The sequence below is a fragment of the Oncorhynchus masou genome, chromosome 16 (assembly GCF_036934945.1).
Source record: "Oncorhynchus masou masou isolate Uvic2021 chromosome 16, UVic_Omas_1.1, whole genome shotgun sequence".
NCBI classification, from domain to species: Eukaryota; Metazoa; Chordata; class Actinopteri; order Salmoniformes; family Salmonidae; genus Oncorhynchus; species Oncorhynchus masou.
Window position 1 is genome coordinate 18,061,080 of NC_088227.1, and position 16,463 is coordinate 18,077,542.

The window sequence follows — 16,463 nt, forward strand, 5'->3', positions numbered from 1 at the left end:
CCCCTTACTGCTCGCTGCACCATACTTTATCGCTCATATAACATTAGATATCTGCCATGTCATAAACGAAAGCTACTCAGCAGAGCCTGGAGCTGACAATTTGCTACTCAGCTGACCCAGTAAGATAAATTACTAGAGGTGACCTAGATTATTTTTTTGTTCAATTTTATTTTTTTCCTCAAACCATAAATCAACAAAAGACAATGAACAGACACACACAAATTTCAACTAAAATCAATGACGTCACACCTGCTCAAACCCACATGTTCCCCCTGCAAGCATACACATCACGTATCTCACAACCACACTCCATCTCATCCTTCCCCTGGAACTTTCCAGTAGTTGTAGCACTCTCTCTCCTTTAAATTGCATTGTTCTATTTTCCTCCGTAGCCCACAATTTTCAATATTTAAATACAACTAAATTGGATTAATCCACCGTTGTAGTGATGGAAGATCATCTGATTTCCAGTTTTTAAGTAGAATTTTTTTCAAAATCCTTGACGAGAAAAGTATGGTCTACCCCATTGGGTATCTCACTGCACCCTCATATGCCATGTCTTAAAATATGCCGTTAGAGGGATTAAAAGTAAACTTGCAATGTAAAACTTCTGACAGGCAACGTTCTAACTCCACCCATAACTTTTGGACTTAGCACTCCCAGAAGGCATGAATTATTGAGTCATTGTTAGTTTTACACTTAAGACATGACTCTGCCGTTGTGCTGTAGAATTTGTATAATACATTCTATACATTAGTTTATACTGGATTAAGAGTACATTTTCGTTGACGTTAATTTCGTTAGTTGTGTTCCAACACTCCCTCCATTTTGTGCCTATATCAGTTAATTTTAAGTCTTGATTCCAATAGTTTATATATTTTTTTATGAGAGATTGTCAGTTGGATAGGCTCTCTGAAAGGTTTTGTTTATCTTACGTAGGATATGAGTATCTTTATCGAGCCAAATAGGATTCCCTCAACATTGCTCTGATGTCCAAAAGCTTTCAGGCCGAAATCATGATTTACAACATTTAAAAGGTGCACTATGCAGAAATTGCTCCACCATTTCCTGGTTGCTAAAATTATAACAGTTTGCCACAAAACCAGCACGCATAGTGTAGAGAATCATTGTACGCTCTAAACTGCTGTGAAATATAGCTTGTGTTCAAAACCAAAAGTAAAAGACGCAAAAACGAAACATAAGAACGGGAAGCATAGAAATAGAGGACATAGAACATATATACTGCTTTTTAGAGTTGCTACAAATACAATGACAGATCAATAACTCACATTTCTAAGCTTTAAGTTGCATATACTTGAAAATGTCTACATTGGACAGTCCAAAATAAATGTTTAAATCTGTCATGGAAATTGTATTTCCTATTACCATGTCATTAATGGTTTCTATGCCTTTAGTTTTCCATGTGGGCCAATTTATCGGTAAATTCATAAAAGCTATCCAAGGATTGTTCCATAGGGGGGTGTTTTTAGGGAGTGATATTGGTTCTTGTAAAATCCGTTTCGTTATCTTCCATGTTGTTAACTGTGAAGTTGTTCATTATCTTAGCTCCATTCTTTGAAAATCTACACGTGAAAAGATTCTGGGGATGTGCATGCGCATCATCAACACATACCCATTGTTAATCTTTAGTGCATTTAACAATAAATCACAAGTAAAAGCCTTGGGTGGCAAATTGATACAATTTGAAATCTGCAAGGTTAAAACCACCCTCAGATTTAGCCACTTGCAAAACTTTCCTATTTATTGTATGAGTTTTATTTGCCCATTTGAAGTTTGTTATGGACAAGTATACTTTTTAAAAGAATGTCTTCATGGGGTAATAAATATAAAACTTTGTGAGTCTTTCCATTCTAAAAGAGATTTGTTCTACTTGTAAGATTTTATCGGGAGGTTATTCCATTTAATTAGATCTGCTTTTGTGTTGTTGAGTAATGGGATAAAGTCATTGTTATATATTTGGTTGTTTTATTAAGTTAAGGATCCTATGTATTTAATAGTTTTTGTGATCCACTAAAAGTATTGGTGTAGGTCATGAGTAATTATTTTTCTTATAATATATATTTTTTTAATCACGTAAATTTTATATCCTGATATTTTAGACTATTTTGAAAATGATTCAACAAGGGGAGGCATTGACTTTACAATATTAGTCACGTATATATCAAGAGATTGTCGGCAAATAAGTTTAGTTTATATTCATGCTTACCAATACTGATACCTGTTAAGCTTGGGTCCTGTCTAATTCTTTCTGCAAGTGGTTCAATTGCCAGTGCAAGAAGGGAGAGAGAGGACATCCCTGTCTCGTACCCCTTTCTTAAGCAACTTCATCAGATAATGTATTATTTGTATACATTTTGATTCAGGATATTTAACAAAGATTTTTATGACATGTATTATTTTAACCGGAAAGTTTAATGCTTCCAAATAATGAATGAAAAAGGCCACTCCACTCCAACACATATTATGCAAGGTCAATTACCTGCATGGAAGCAACCTGGTGGAATTCAGAGCAAAGCTGTGTGAGAGGATTTCTAAGCGTGCGAATGGTCTGTTCCATGCTTATCAGTGCTTCTGTGTTCCATAGCATGAAGAATCATGTGAACAGGCAGCTGCTTGGGTTCACCTTTAACCTCTGATTATTCCGACACAAAAGACAGGTTAGTCGCTACGGTAGTTATCAGCATTAGATCCCCTTCCTGTCCTACTCTCACACAGACATTGTCGGGTTGAGACCATGGTGTCATACCAGCTGCAGGCATTTATCGCATGTAGACTTTAATCATGAGGTCACACGACCCAATTGTTTCTTCCTGAGCGTGACCTAACACTGATTTGTCACTGAGCGAAGGTCATGACCAAGTGCCCCGGGCCGGGACATATAGTCATCATGTTTTGGAATAGTCTAGCCCAGTAGCCCTGTTCTCTGAATGGTCTTCTTACAAATGTACATTCATTCATACAGGTTCATTTGAGCTTTAAAGAAATGTATGAGTCCATGTAAACCACCAAAGATTTATAGCTGAAAGAGCAAAACCACTTCTCTGAAATGCTTAGCAACATCAGCACTAAAGTGAAGCAAAGCTAAGTACCAATCTGTGTGATTCAATAAGTTTGATATCAGTGCTTCCTCTGTTTACAGCAAAAGCTGAGGATAAGGTGTTTTCAGTTTGAGGATTTTATGACATTCATTACAAATAGTACAGGAAAAGCCAAGCTTCTGTCATCATTGAGGAACAGTCTGATCAGATACACTCCCACTAAAAGGTAGCCTGCCTTTTAAGTTGTTTCACTGACCAGACCTTACTCTTGACATTTAATCATTAAAGCATACTTTGTCCTTTATCACAAATTGTGTCTTCGTGGAACAGCACTAAACCGACACATCACTGAAACAAACAAACTGAATCATAGGACATTATGACTTGACTGGCATCTGACTGGAAGCCTTTAAGGCCCATCCTGACAAGGTGCTCATGTTGCTACTGCTGTCACTTACTGCGTCCTGACAGCAGCATCTCCTACAGTGATCTATCTTCCATCAGAAAAACATTCTGCCTGGTCAGCAGGGCAGCTCGTCAGATGCCAGCCTCACTTAATGAACCATCAGCACATCCTCCTGACAGAGCCAGAGCCCTGTACTAGACTTTGGGCCAGTCCTTTAAAGTGCGACCAATTTTGGCGGGAGCAACTACACTACCAGGCAGACGTATTTGACATGAAACAGGCAGCAGCCCAAGCTGTTCAACAGGCAGAGCTAATTGAGATAGAAATTGAAATTAACACAGCTTACTGCATTGCCAAAAAGGAGATGGCTTTTACGAAATTCAGGCCCATGTTACCCACCCAGAAAAATGATGGATGACAAATCAACCCGACATAGGGAAAGTGTCCTGCAAAAACATTATTGGTACCATCGCGGACACTATACGGGAAGAGGGTTAGTGCTATCTGGGGTGCTTGGGACATCCCTACCCTAAACCCTAACAGCAAGTTGATTAGTTATTCTGAGAAGAGATTAAACATTTATTTCATTATCCAAGTATAAGTTCTGTCAGCATGTTTCCTTGTTACAACATTAATATTATTACACTGTTTTGTATTGTTAGTTTTATGATTGTTATATTAGCTGAATGCAGTAATGGATAACAGTTTACAGTTGCACTTTTAAATACAATAAAGGTTGTTTTAATCACCTATATAAATATAGTTGCTATTGCACTTTTGAAAAGCCTTGCTCAATCTATAGTGATGCATTCTATATCATCAAGGTAACAACTGATGACAATTAAGAATGATAGGACAGCCATTTGCAGTAAAATAAAATATTATTATTATACCAGACCAGGAAAAACTCTGGAGCCTTCTAAGGAGCGACAAGGCCCTGTTCCCAGTTGGTCCTGACCAAATCACCTTATCAGGGAAAACACCTGTCACTAAATATACTCACCCACTGACTGATTCTTTTGACTGGTGAGGTTGTGGGCACAGACAGCACTACCAGCTCCACATCCTGTGTTAGGTGAGGAATCACAGAGCTTCAGTGTGTATTTCACTTTGCTGTCCCGGTCTATTGCCTCCCATTTGTAACTTGAGCAAAAGTGGAGAAAAAAAATAAAAATAATAAATCACATTTAGAATTCCTTTGTAAACATTCACACAATCTCAAAGCACACATTTGACTCTTTAGTTGTCTATGTGTCCTCAAAATATGGACAAAAAAAATAAAATAATACTCTTCTTGGGGTCAAAACACAACAAATAAAATACATAGCACTACATTTACATCACAATTTAGTCATTTAGCAGATGCTCCCATCCAGAGGGACCCACAGCTAGTGCATTCATTTCAAGATAGCCAGACTAGACAACCACGTATCACTCACTACACAATACAAAATACATAAAAGTGTCTCATAATAGCCTGATCAGCCAACTGAACGGGGGACACACCACCTTTCTATCCAAACTGCCTTGTCAAAACTGGACCAGGAACTACGCTTGCCTAATAAATCATACGTTTAATACCAATTGGATCTTGGATACAGTCAAACAATACACTGCAAAATTGTGGGAATGTGCCTTACAAGATAGAATGTTGAATACAATTACATTTGAACTTACTCTACCGGTTGTCCTTCAGCTGCTCGACATTTGAGACAGAAATGTCAAGTTCAGTAGGCCTACTGACGCTCTAAAAGGTCGGGTAAACAATATTTTCATGTGGATATTATATCACCTGGCACATGCACAAACCAATGTTAAACACCTGTTAGTATGCATGCATCGCGTGCATGTACATATTGCGCATCTACCTCCGGTCATGAGCAAACATCTTGATTGCCACATAAATGTACCCGCGTTTTGAAGTTGGTTTAAAAACCATTTCCTGTGAATATGTGTCTAATTTCGACTAGCTGAAAGACCATCACCACAGACAATAGACAAAGTTCAAATATAATTGTATTCAACATTCGTGTCAGACGTGCGTGGTGTTGCCTACACAACTGAAGACATCGCCACGTTTCGTGACAGATGAGAAGCTGCTGACAATAGGACACACACACACACACACACACACACACACACACACACACAGAGAGAGAGAGAAACATTGTACTGTATCACTCTAAATGCACTGTATAAGCTGCGTTTGTTGCTAAATACACTTTCCATTTGCTAAGAAGCTTTATACGCCCTTGTTTATTGCCATGAGAGCGAGCAGTGCCTTACCTGCAGAGGTCTTGGTACCACTGGCTGACATCAGAGCCCGTTGTATCCGAGGGAAATGTCACCAGGACCGTTGTGATCGACACAAGTAACGCTACAACGATTTTCCAAGGCACAGCCTTGTTCCAATTGCACGGCGAGTCCATGCTTTGTATTCAGTATTAGAAACGAGACTCTAGAGCACAATGTCCGACATCATTCAACAGAAGTCGTCGTACAGGAACAAGGTGAATCACATGATAAACTCAACACACGAAATAAGACGTCACGTGGTATGACCTTCCATGAGTCATCGTGAAAACATATATTTGAATTTAGAGCACAACAAATGTCTGGAGGAAAAAAAGACAGCCAAATGAAATGGGGTTAAAATCACAAGTCATCTATGCTCTGTTTATATTCTCAAAGTGCAACAAAATGAATACTGGACAGTCCATCATCAGCCTTTGATGTTGCTCTGTTACACTTTTTCCATTGTGTTATTTATTCCTACCGTAGAACTAGCCCAACTGGACACTAGATGTCGCTATTACTCCTTATGGACTACCGTAGAACAAACATTTCTACAGAGCGAGATGGCTGAACTGCAATTCAGCCGCAGTTTCTAAATCTGTCTTTGGTGTAACATTAAATGATCCACTGTTTGTTGCGATGAATGATTTTGAGGAACTACTTCTTATCCTAAAATGCACATAGGGCATCGTTTATTTCTGGCGCCAGATGGCGCTTGCACATCCGTGAAATGATCATGTTTACATGCAAACGTCATCAATGACTGCTCCATTTCAACGCCCACGGAGAGTACTGTACAGCTGGTAGAGAAATGACTGCGCCGTCGATGGAAGGGGCCGATGTCCATAGGATGGAGCAGAAAAAGTTGGAGTATTTCTCATCCATCAACTCCATGGCCAGGAAAATAATGCAAGAAAGGGAGAACATCAAGGAGAGACATGGATCCGATTGGGAGAAAATGACACCGAATGAACAAGACAGCGCAATCGACAATGGAATGATGGACCCCCATATTAGTGCTCGATATGCTATGCATAGGGTTGACCGAGAAGAAATCATTTGTTATCCTAAGTTACTCATTCAGACAGGACAGAAAATAGTTCATTTTGGTGACGAGGTATGGACTTTTACCCCATTTGCATTGGTAGCCACATATTAATTTGAGAGAATTAGCTACGTTTCGTTGCACGATTCCAGCTAGTTAAAAATGGCTAAAGTAGCATGCTAGCTAGCCACGACGAATAATTGGGCTGGTGGTAAACTGCTCGACATTTGAGACAGAAATGTCAAGTTCAGTAGGCCTACTGGCGCTCTAAAAAGTCGGGTAAACAATATTTTCATGTGGATATTTTATCACCTGGCACATGCACAAACCAATGTTAAACACCTATTAGTATGCGTGCATGTACATATTGCGCATCTACCTCCGGTCATGAGCAAACATCTTGATTGCCACATAAATGTACCCGCGTTTTGAAGTTGGTTTAATAACCATTTCTTGTGGATATGTGTCTAATTTCGACTTGCTGAAAGACCATCACCGTAGACAAAGTTCAAATATAATTGTATTCAACATTCGTGTCAGACGTGCGCTAAAGTAGCATGCTAGCTAGCCACGACGAATATTTGGGCTGGTGGTAAACGTCACACCAACAACACAATGCAAGAGAGCGAGTTGGATCTGATGGCAATTTTCATCATGGTCTTTGCCTTCCCCATGGGAATAATTATTTATACGATACCATGCGCTGTCTGATTTTGACAAAACTGGGGAAATAGACTTTTATGTTGTGCACTCAATTCGCTGGATTATCAAAATATTCAGACAGCCAGGTAGTACAGTCCTATAATCCAGTGATTTGACTGGCAGACTGTTTCTGCATGTGAAGAGTAGTGGTTTATCACGAATCATCACACTTTTAAGATAACATCTGTTTTTGTGTTCAATTTCAGGACATAACTTGGCAAGATGAGCACTCTTCCCCATTCTCCTGGGAGACCAAGGTGCGTATGACTGTGTTTTCTTCTATCATTTACAAGATGACCTTAAATTGATGTAGGACTACACATTTTATTTTCTGTCAACACATCATCTCCCTTTCATTTTACAGAGCCAGTTGGACTTCAACCTGACAACAGGGGAATCGGTGCAGGGCATCTCCTCTTCGACAGCTGATTACAAGCCAAGCAAGGTCACCCAGTGCAGCCAGGTGGGCAAGATGATCCAGAGCAGCAAGGTGTCCAATGGCGAGAGCCTCGGCCTGGGCAGGAAAGAGGAGTCCTCCTCCTTCTGGAAGATCAGTGCTGAAAGATCCAGGCTGGAGGGTGAACAGGCAGACTTCCACTCCCTAACCCCCAGCCAAATCAAGTCCCTGGAGAAGGGGGAGAAGCCACTGCCCTCTTATCTCCGTCAGGAGCCCACCCCCAAGGAGACAGAGGAGACTCCACCTCCACCACGAGTAACCAAGCAGCGAGCCACAAGGCCGCCTGCGCCTCCTCCCCCTGTACCCATCAGTGTGCCCCCCCTAACAGCCATAAGTGTGACCCCTATGAGCGTGACCCCTACCCCTGCTCCTATCAGTGTGTCATCCACAGTGGCTGGCTGGGAGCGTGCTCAGAGCACCCTCCCCTCAGTCAGCAACACAGTGGAGGAAGTCTTCACTTCAGGGCTGGCCAACAAATCCCCGGGGCTGCTCACCAAGTCCCCTGCCCGCTCAGGCAACACTGCCAGAGACCGAGAGGAAAAGGCTGCTGCTCAGACTGAGTCGCAACTGGCAACCAGTCCCACCTTCGCTCAGGTGAGTTTCTGGAACAACCTATTGTGAGCGTCCACTGAATGGCTAAAAGGTAAATGTTAAAACTGATCAAAGATATTTTGATCCAGAAAAATTGGCAACAGCACTTACCTGTGTATTAGCATTCTAATTACTCTGCTAACAACATTGAAATAACATGTTACATAGTACATTTACTTCAAGTTGTGTGCACAGTTCTAATTAAGATTTCCTATTTTCTCTTACCAGTTTAATACCAGCAGTAACCTCCTGAAGACCGGATTTGACTTTCTTGACAACTGGTAACAGCAGCTTCAAGCAACACAACTTGAGTGACTGGATCAACTCAACACTAGAAGGACCCTTATGATGACCATTTTATGGAAAGCCAACTATTGAACTGACCATCTCTATTTATCTTAAAATGGCTTGTTATGGCATATCTCACTACATGCGTGCTTTTGTTTCCCCACTGCCAGAACCCCCACCTTTCAACTGTTTCTCTACCTTTATTACTCAGACCTTGTATTAGTGCTAAGCATTACAGTAGTGTACACTAATGAGAAGCACTCAAATTGGTATGTTTAGGTAAGCCAGCATGTTAAGTGATTTATACCACTTGCAATGTAGATCTACAACCATTTTACAATACTAGAGAGTACTATTTTACTGAATTTTGTATGTAAACTATATTCATTGTATCATAATATGCTATATTGCACTCATGCATTTTGAAAACACAGATTCAAAGCAAATAAATTAAATGGAACCAGGTCATTGTTCAGGGATGAAGTTATTTTTAGACACAGTGACAATATCAGTCCACCATGTGGCAGCATAAACCTTGTGGGTTCATTTGAGAGAATCTCTAAATCCACAAATAGAGAATCAACTGTGAACTATCAATTATTGCAAAGGGCAAACGTTTCAACAGCACTTCCCTTGCCCTGATGAAATCGAGATGTAAAACCAGCAAAGCATCAGACCTATAGGTACTTTTATATCTATTGGTCAAGTTCCTCCAATCAGAAGTATATACTGTCAAAGACATGTAGACGGAGGATACTGCAAATCCTTTAAAACATTTTTTTATTGTACTGAGTTATTCTTTCACAGCAATCTGAACATTTCAGTTAAGCCACATACCCAGCCCTTTCGGTGTCTGGCTGTAGCCACATCCTAGCAGACCTAGCTAGCTCATATCCAAGTCCCGGGGCCTGTGGAATGTAAACTGATTTGTGTGGCATTTTAACTGGCGTTCCTCATGTCTGCCATTGCTTCAGCACATACATTGACTCTCATTTCCCCTGCAATGTAATCACCACAACCCTGCCTCTATGATTTATTTCCATTGGCAAAGCCTCAAAGGTTAGCCCTAATAAGACCATTAAAAGTGGACTGTAGGAACATGTGTGCCACCAAAGGTCCTTCTCTGTAAAAGTACACTTAATACAAAGCGTGGAAGTGGGAGGTGATAGGAAAAACAAAGAGATTTCCTGTTGTTGGGGTGGTGCGCTCAGGACAAGTCAGAACGACAGAGTGTGGAGGGAGTGAGATTGAAAAAGAGAGGGCAGGACAGAGGAGGGATACTGAGGAAAAACAACGTTATTACAGAGGAAAATGGGAATAGCAGCCATCCTAGTCACCGTCTTGTGTATGTGTTCACTCAGCTTGAGTGCTTCGGACGGCGACACCAAAGTTGGAGATCCTGTCGATGCAACACCAACTGAGGTGAGTACTCGCTTGCAAATTTTGAGCTAAGACATCAAATCAGTTGAGGTACAGCAGCACCCTGCACATAAACACAAATAGAGTACTGTAACATCTTTGTGATATTGTCATAATTACATGGAAACCCCTAGACTAGTTTTGTGTGTTTTTAACTAGTGTCTTTTTGTGGAATAAGTATAACAATCTCATCATTATAAAGACAATCATCAAAGGAGCAGGAGTATCGGTTCCACGGTTTACTCTTCACTGTTTCGTTCAGATCCCAGAGACTCAGGGGAAACAGGCAAGAGGAGATGTACCGGAGGAGCCAGAGCCAACCAGTCCTGTCTCAGATTTTGACAACACATACAACTATATTTGTACGTCTGCACAAACTCATCAAAAGTATATGCTACACACGGTACAAATGATTGCTGAGTTGTCAGACATTAACGTCTTGCGAGGTCTTCTCTTGCACAGTGTCCAGGCTGTCAGCGATGGATCAGGCCATTCACAGGCTGAATGTGGGCCACTATACACTGGACGTGAAGGTGACCCAGCTGGTGGACAGAGTGTCCCAGCTGGACGGCACCATTGGGGAGGTACAGGACACCATGCAACAGATATCCCTCCTCACCAAGGAGAACCGCAAAGAGATTGGCCGCTTGGAGGGTATGTCTTCATATACCTCCCTTTTCCTCTGTTTAGTTGAAATGTTTTACAATGGAATACTGAGAAACAATGACAAAATCGTGAAAAAGGTAAAATGTTTCCTCCACTTCCTAGGATGTCAGAAGGGCCGGCGGGTGGGGTATAAGTGCTATCTGATCTACCGCACATATGAGACGTACCCAGGTGCAGCTCAGAAGTGCATGGAGCGGGGAGGCAGGATGGCCATGCCTCAGGACAGGAAGGAGCAGGAAGCCCTGGCAGACTACGTCAAGGCTTTCTTCCAGCCAGGGAACTGGCCTGTGTGGCTGGGCATCAATGACCTGCGCTCTGAGGGACTCTACCTGTTTGAGGACAACACACGAGTCACCTACTTCCAGTGGCGCAAGCACTTCCTCTCCAGCCAGCCGGACGGAGGCAAGCGGGAGAACTGTGTGGCCATGGCGTCAGATGATGGGGACTGGTGGGACAACTATTGTGACAGGAACATGTATTACCTCTGTGAGTTTGATGCCTGATCCTTTTTCATCAGAAATGTCAGAAAAACAAATCCAGCCAAGCTTGATGACAACTTTGAGTGGATAGTGTATCATGGGTAGTCATGCGTCTTATATATTTCATGTAAAATCTTTTTTTTTAAAGCAATAGGGGATGAAGCTGATCGACAAAGAAAATGTTTACTAGCTGATGGTGCTCTTGTTGAATAATAATTCACAACACATTTAACATACTGTACACAAGTTAGACAGATGGTGCTCATTAATCCACACTGAAAAAAGAAACATACAGAACTCAATACTCACAGTAAACTAAGCCAGTCTCTTTCGCTGAATACTTTGGATCAAAGACTCACACAATTGTTTTTATTATCAATATATTTATTAAATGTATCATGATTAAAAGTATACCATTTACTACTGTACTTTTTCACAGTTAGTGTAAACCCAAGAACAGCAACTCATGTGCAATAAAATATTTGAAAAGGCTCATTTTTTTCACATAATCAGGATTATTTTTACTCAGTTAATGATTATCCTTAAAAATCATAATTAAGTTCAGAATTCATTTAAATGTCAGTAAACATTAGAATCTACAATCTTAGAATTCAGTCAGGAATAATAGCAGTAGCACAGCACTGATCCCTCAGAAGGAAAGGCGGTTGTCATTGGCTTGTGAGTTCCCATCAGACACTGCTCTTCATGAGGTCATGAGTGTGATCAGTGTCTTCATCCACATAAGCCAAGGTGGTGCGCTTCCTCTGAGGGGTCACTGCCATGTCTACTCAGATGCAGTGAGTCACTACTACATTAGAAGCTGATAGGACGGCCAACAGATGAGATGGTAGCCACCATCTGTGCTACTTCAGGCCTGTCCATTGGATTCTTGCAGGGATGAGAGAGGATCACTGTCCCGCCTTCATCCAGGACAAAGTCCCCGCCCATCTAAAATCATATCAAAAACAGAGTTAGAATGAGGACATGGATTATACAAACCTATCCTAAAATAATTGGGCATTGTATGGATATTCTTCATGGAAAGAGGAAATATGTGTTTAATGTATAGCTACTGTAGGTTCGTATCTTAAGTAGGATTAAATATGTTCAGTTATATATCTGAATACCTGATAGAAGTCTTCCAGGAAACGTGGTGGGATGTCAGGAAACTCTTGGCCTAACACAACATACTCTGCATATTGAAGCAAGGCATCGAAATTCATCACATTCGAATAGGAAGATCCCAGGCCAAATGCCTTGTAAATCTGAAACAGAGAATATGTATCCAGTTGTCTAAACATTGGCATAACACTGAGTACATAAAAGCTTTACATTCAGCTACCAGAGGTCAATAGGTCATGATCAACCCTGAGTGACCCTCTATAGTGGCGGCACAGCTCTTACCTTCCTCTCTGGGTCAAGCAGCATGTCGTACTTGCAGCCCGTCTGATCTAGCCAAATCTGAGCACCTTCCCGACAGCCAAAGGAGACCACCAGTACCCGAGTTGACTGAGAATCTAGAAGTCCCTGAAAATGAAGGATGGGCATTTGAAAGAATGTCTGTTTCGAGTACTCTTGTGCAAATCATTTTATGTACTCAAGTACTCGCTTGTTAGCGTATAAAATGGGTTTGAAATACAAAATAAGTTTGTACTATGCTATCGGTTGTTCCAATTAGGTCTACTGGTTGTTCCGATACACACCTGAAAACGAAATGTAAAATGTTTTCACTGCATTTTACATACTCCACAAACAATAAACATCTTAGAGATTTACATTTTGTCAGTGCTTATTAATTCAACCTGCTAAATAGTTGCATTTGTACATTGAGTACTTGTACTTGATCATTAGCAATCGAATACAAACCTTGAATCGAGTACTCAAAAATATTTTAGTACTCACGCCCATCCCTACTGAAGATACATAGTACAATAAGGGCACTGACACTAGGCTGCTAGAGGACGTTACAAGTTAAGGGCACTGAAAGAGGGTAGGTGATGTTACATGAAGTCAGAAGCACTGAGAGATGATAGGAGACACGCTCCTCTCAGGTTGACTGACCTGTTGGGTCACAAGCTCAGCCACGTGCTCGCGTCACGGTAGTCATCCAAAGTGTCGGATCAGGACCAGCAGCAGATTTTCCCCTTTCCCAAAGTACATTCCCAGAGTCACATTCCTGCACAACACAACAGAGGGTTTGTTTGGGTCATTTCTGTCTAAATAGCAGACACGATTTTCTCTGTAACTTTCTCCTAGTTCTTCGGAGAGGTTATTTAAAACAAAATACAAATATGCTTAACAAAAATATAAACGCAACATGTGAAGTGTTGTCCCCGTGCTACATGAGCCGAAATAAAATATCCCCAAAAAATGTCATACGCACAAAAAGCTTATTTCTTGTTTACATCCCTGTTAGTAGGCATTTCTCCTTTGCCAAGATAATCCATCTACCTGACAGGTGTGGCATATCAAGCAGCGTATTAAAACAGCATGATCATTACACTGGTGCACATTGTGCTGGGAACAATAAAAGGCCCCTCTAAAAATGTGCAGTTTTGTCACACAACACAATGCCATAGTCTCATGTTTTGAGGGAGTGTGCAATTGGCATGCTGACTGCAGGAATGTCCACCAGAACTGTTGCCAGAGAATTGAATGTCAATTTGTCTACCACAAGTCACCTCCAATGTCGTTTTAGAGAATTTGGCAGTACGTCTAACCAACCTCACAACCGCAGACCATGTGTATGGTGTCGGTGGGCGAGCAGTTTGCTGATGTCACGTTGTGAACAGAGTGCCCCATGGTGTTGGTGGGGTTATGGTATGGACAGGCATAAGTTATGGACAATGAACACAATTGCATTTTATCGATGGCAATTTGAAGACACAGAGATACCGTAACGAGATCCTGAGGCCCATTGTCGGACCATTTATCTGCCGCCATCACCTCATGTTTCAGTATAATGCACAGCCCCATGTCGCAAGGATCTGTACACAATTCCTGGAAGCTGAAAATGTCCCAGTTCTTCCATGGTCTGCATACTCACCAGACACCCATTGAGCATGTTCGGGATGCTCTGGATCGACGTGTACAACAGCGTGTCCCAGTTCCCGCCAATATCCAGTAACTTCGCACAGCCAGGCATTTAAAGGTATCTGTGACCAGTAGATGCATACCTGTACTCCCATAGATTAGGGCCTAATTTAATTATTTAAATTGACTGATTTCCTTAAATGAACTGTAATTCAGTAAAACCTTTGAAATTATTGCATGTTGCATTTATATTTTTGTTCAGTATCTATCTATGGTGACTCACTCTCCACTCCTGGCATCTGTGAGGGGTGTATCAGCACTCAGATTCTGTGAAGTTGGGCCTCCTGTGAGCCGTTTGTCACTTGTCTTCAGCTCAGTGTCTATGCGGTCCAGAAAGGCATCCCATTCCTCCTTTAGAAGCAAAAGCACACACACACATCCTCATGTCTCAAGTCTTTCCAAGGGTACACCTTAACCACATAACAATGGACCATTGTGCAGACTGGAAGACTAACCTCCAACTGCAAGAGCTCCTCTACTTGCTCTTGCACCTTGGCATGGCTGGTGAAATATTGGGAGAGAGGTCTGTCAAAGAGGTGTCAGTTTCTTCTAAAATAACATTTGTTTGTAGATTTGAGTCACACAGTTCTTTGATACTTGATCTTCAAACTCACTGATAAGACTTCTTCCACACGTCTTCAGCGTCGATCCTCTTCTTCACACCAATACTAACAGATGTTAACAAAATTATTCAGCAGAATTGAACCAAAATGACCCCAACCCTCAGTATGTCAGCAAAACAAATGAGGAAAATAAAATTAGGCCAAACTTCTCTAAAATGCACCCACCTGTTGTAGAAGTTGGTACCACAACCTCTCTAAAATGCACCCACCTGCTGTAGAAGTTGGCATCACATCTCTAAAATGCACCCACCTGTTGTAGAAGTTGGCATCACATCTCTAAAATGCACCCACCTGTTGTAGAAGTTGCATCACATCTCTAAAATGAAGTTGGCATCACATCTCTAAAATGCAACCACCTGTTGTAGAAGTTGGCATCACATCTCTAAAATGCACTGTTGTAGAAGTTGGTACCCACCTGTAAAATGTCGAAGTTGGTACCACAACCATCTCTAAAAAAATGCACCCACCTAAAATGCACCCACCTGCTGTAGAAGTTGGCATCACATCTCTAAAATGCACCCACCAGTTGTAGAAGTTGGTACCACAACCTCTCTAAAATGCACCCACCTGTTGTATAGGTTGGCAACTGTCTCTAAAATGCACCCACCTTTTGTAGAAGTTGGCAGCACAAGTCATTAGTCCAAATAAAGTTGTAATTTTATTTGGGACAAAATCTTCAATGGAACCTGAGGAATGACAAAGGAACAATGCAGCCAGTTGATTGTGCAAACGTCAGTGTTGGCAAACGCATGACAGGGCTTAGTTCCCCATTGTTCAATTATTAATCCCTAACACACTTTCCTACTTAAAGAACATGCCCTGTAGGCTACATGTAATGTATCAGTAGATTTCAGGGAAATTTTTAAAAAATTTGATGGTAGCAAAATTCACTCTAGTGCTTACAGATACCACACGGTCAATATTAATAGCTATTTATAGTCTACTGCTTTTGCCTTACTTTACAATTTTGCGTAGGTTACATGCGAGTTAGCTAGATAATGTAACAAGATAGGTACAGAAATACTGGTAGAAACGTTATATACTGTACCTGCTGCTTCTTGCTTGCCATTTTCAAGTAGGATTCTTCCCATAGTATTCAAGCCTGTTAAACCATAAATAAGAGTATCCTCTGCCTCACTGATATCTTCAGCCATGTATGGACCCGGTCAGCCTCCTCCAGCAGAGCAGAATCACTAGTGTTGAACTGCTACTGTACAGCAAGCAAGCAAACCATATCCTTGCTTATCGAACATCACACATGACTTGGCTAAAGGACGGTGGTTTACAGTATTTAGGAGCACTTGTGCGACATCTGCTGACATTAATCATGAAGTACAAGT

General features: G+C 41.2%; 4 protein-coding genes across 5 annotated transcripts in view; 2 read left to right on the forward strand and 2 right to left on the reverse strand.

Moving 5' to 3' along the window:
- The window catches only part of LOC135557580 (cation-independent mannose-6-phosphate receptor-like), a 41,988-nt gene extending 36,018 nt beyond the window's left edge, over positions 1-5,970 (reverse strand). Inside the window, 2 exon segments of the mRNA XM_064990990.1 lie at positions 4,469-4,608; positions 5,752-5,970. Of these exon segments, the coding sequence (XP_064847062.1) occupies positions 4,469-4,608; positions 5,752-5,894 (283 nt within the window). The 5' untranslated portion in view covers positions 5,895-5,970.
- A 392-nt stretch (positions 5,971-6,362) lies between these two features.
- LOC135557581 (uncharacterized protein C1orf198 homolog) lies at positions 6,363-9,309 on the forward strand. The gene is made up of 4 exons (XM_064990991.1): positions 6,363-6,877; positions 7,714-7,764; positions 7,872-8,558; positions 8,784-9,309. Exons 1-4 carry the CDS (start codon positions 6,572-6,574, stop codon positions 8,838-8,840), a joined length of 1,101 nt encoding a protein of 366 aa, XP_064847063.1. The 5' UTR covers positions 6,363-6,571; the 3' UTR covers positions 8,841-9,309.
- A 740-nt stretch (positions 9,310-10,049) lies between these two features.
- On the forward strand, positions 10,050-11,900 carry LOC135557583 (C-type lectin domain family 11 member A-like). The gene is made up of 4 exons (XM_064990995.1): positions 10,050-10,265; positions 10,525-10,624; positions 10,725-10,916; positions 11,031-11,900. Exons 1-4 carry the CDS (start codon positions 10,155-10,157, stop codon positions 11,429-11,431), a joined length of 804 nt encoding a protein of 267 aa, XP_064847067.1. The 5' UTR covers positions 10,050-10,154; the 3' UTR covers positions 11,432-11,900.
- Positions 11,901-11,914: 14 nt separating this feature from the next.
- selenol (selenoprotein L) lies at positions 11,915-16,322 on the reverse strand. Of its 2 annotated transcripts, none has more exons than XM_064990993.1 (9): positions 16,172-16,322; positions 15,731-15,809; positions 15,115-15,168; positions 14,956-15,001; positions 14,724-14,848; positions 13,469-13,583; positions 12,812-12,934; positions 12,535-12,672; positions 11,915-12,355 (listed from the first exon to the last, which is right to left on the reverse strand). In XM_064990993.1, exons 1-9 carry the CDS (start codon positions 16,275-16,277, stop codon positions 12,221-12,223), a joined length of 921 nt encoding a protein of 306 aa, XP_064847065.1. In that variant the 5' UTR covers positions 16,278-16,322; the 3' UTR covers positions 11,915-12,220. The 2 variants fall into 2 exon arrangements, with proteins under 2 accessions (XP_064847065.1, XP_064847064.1); XM_064990992.1 differs by having other exon boundaries at positions 14,724-14,851.
- Between the last annotated feature and the right edge of the window lie 141 nt (positions 16,323-16,463).

Excerpts from the sequence above, each read along its gene's own strand:
- LOC135557581 (XM_064990991.1), top strand. The coding sequence starts at position 6,572 with ATGACTGCGCCGTCGATGGAAGGGGCCGATGTCCATAGGATGGAGCAG. Across the intron at positions 6,878-7,713 it reads TAGTTCATTTTGGTGACGAG|GACATAACTTGGCAAGATGA; the intron begins GTATGGACTTTT and ends GTTCAATTTCAG. Across the intron at positions 7,765-7,871 it reads CATTCTCCTGGGAGACCAAG|AGCCAGTTGGACTTCAACCT; the intron begins GTGCGTATGACT and ends TTCATTTTACAG.
- LOC135557583 (XM_064990995.1), top strand. The coding sequence starts at position 10,155 with ATGGGAATAGCAGCCATCCTAGTCACCGTCTTGTGTATGTGTTCACTC. Across the intron at positions 10,266-10,524 it reads TCGATGCAACACCAACTGAG|ATCCCAGAGACTCAGGGGAA; the intron begins GTGAGTACTCGC and ends TGTTTCGTTCAG. Across the intron at positions 10,917-11,030 it reads AGAGATTGGCCGCTTGGAGG|GATGTCAGAAGGGCCGGCGG; the intron begins GTATGTCTTCAT and ends TCCACTTCCTAG.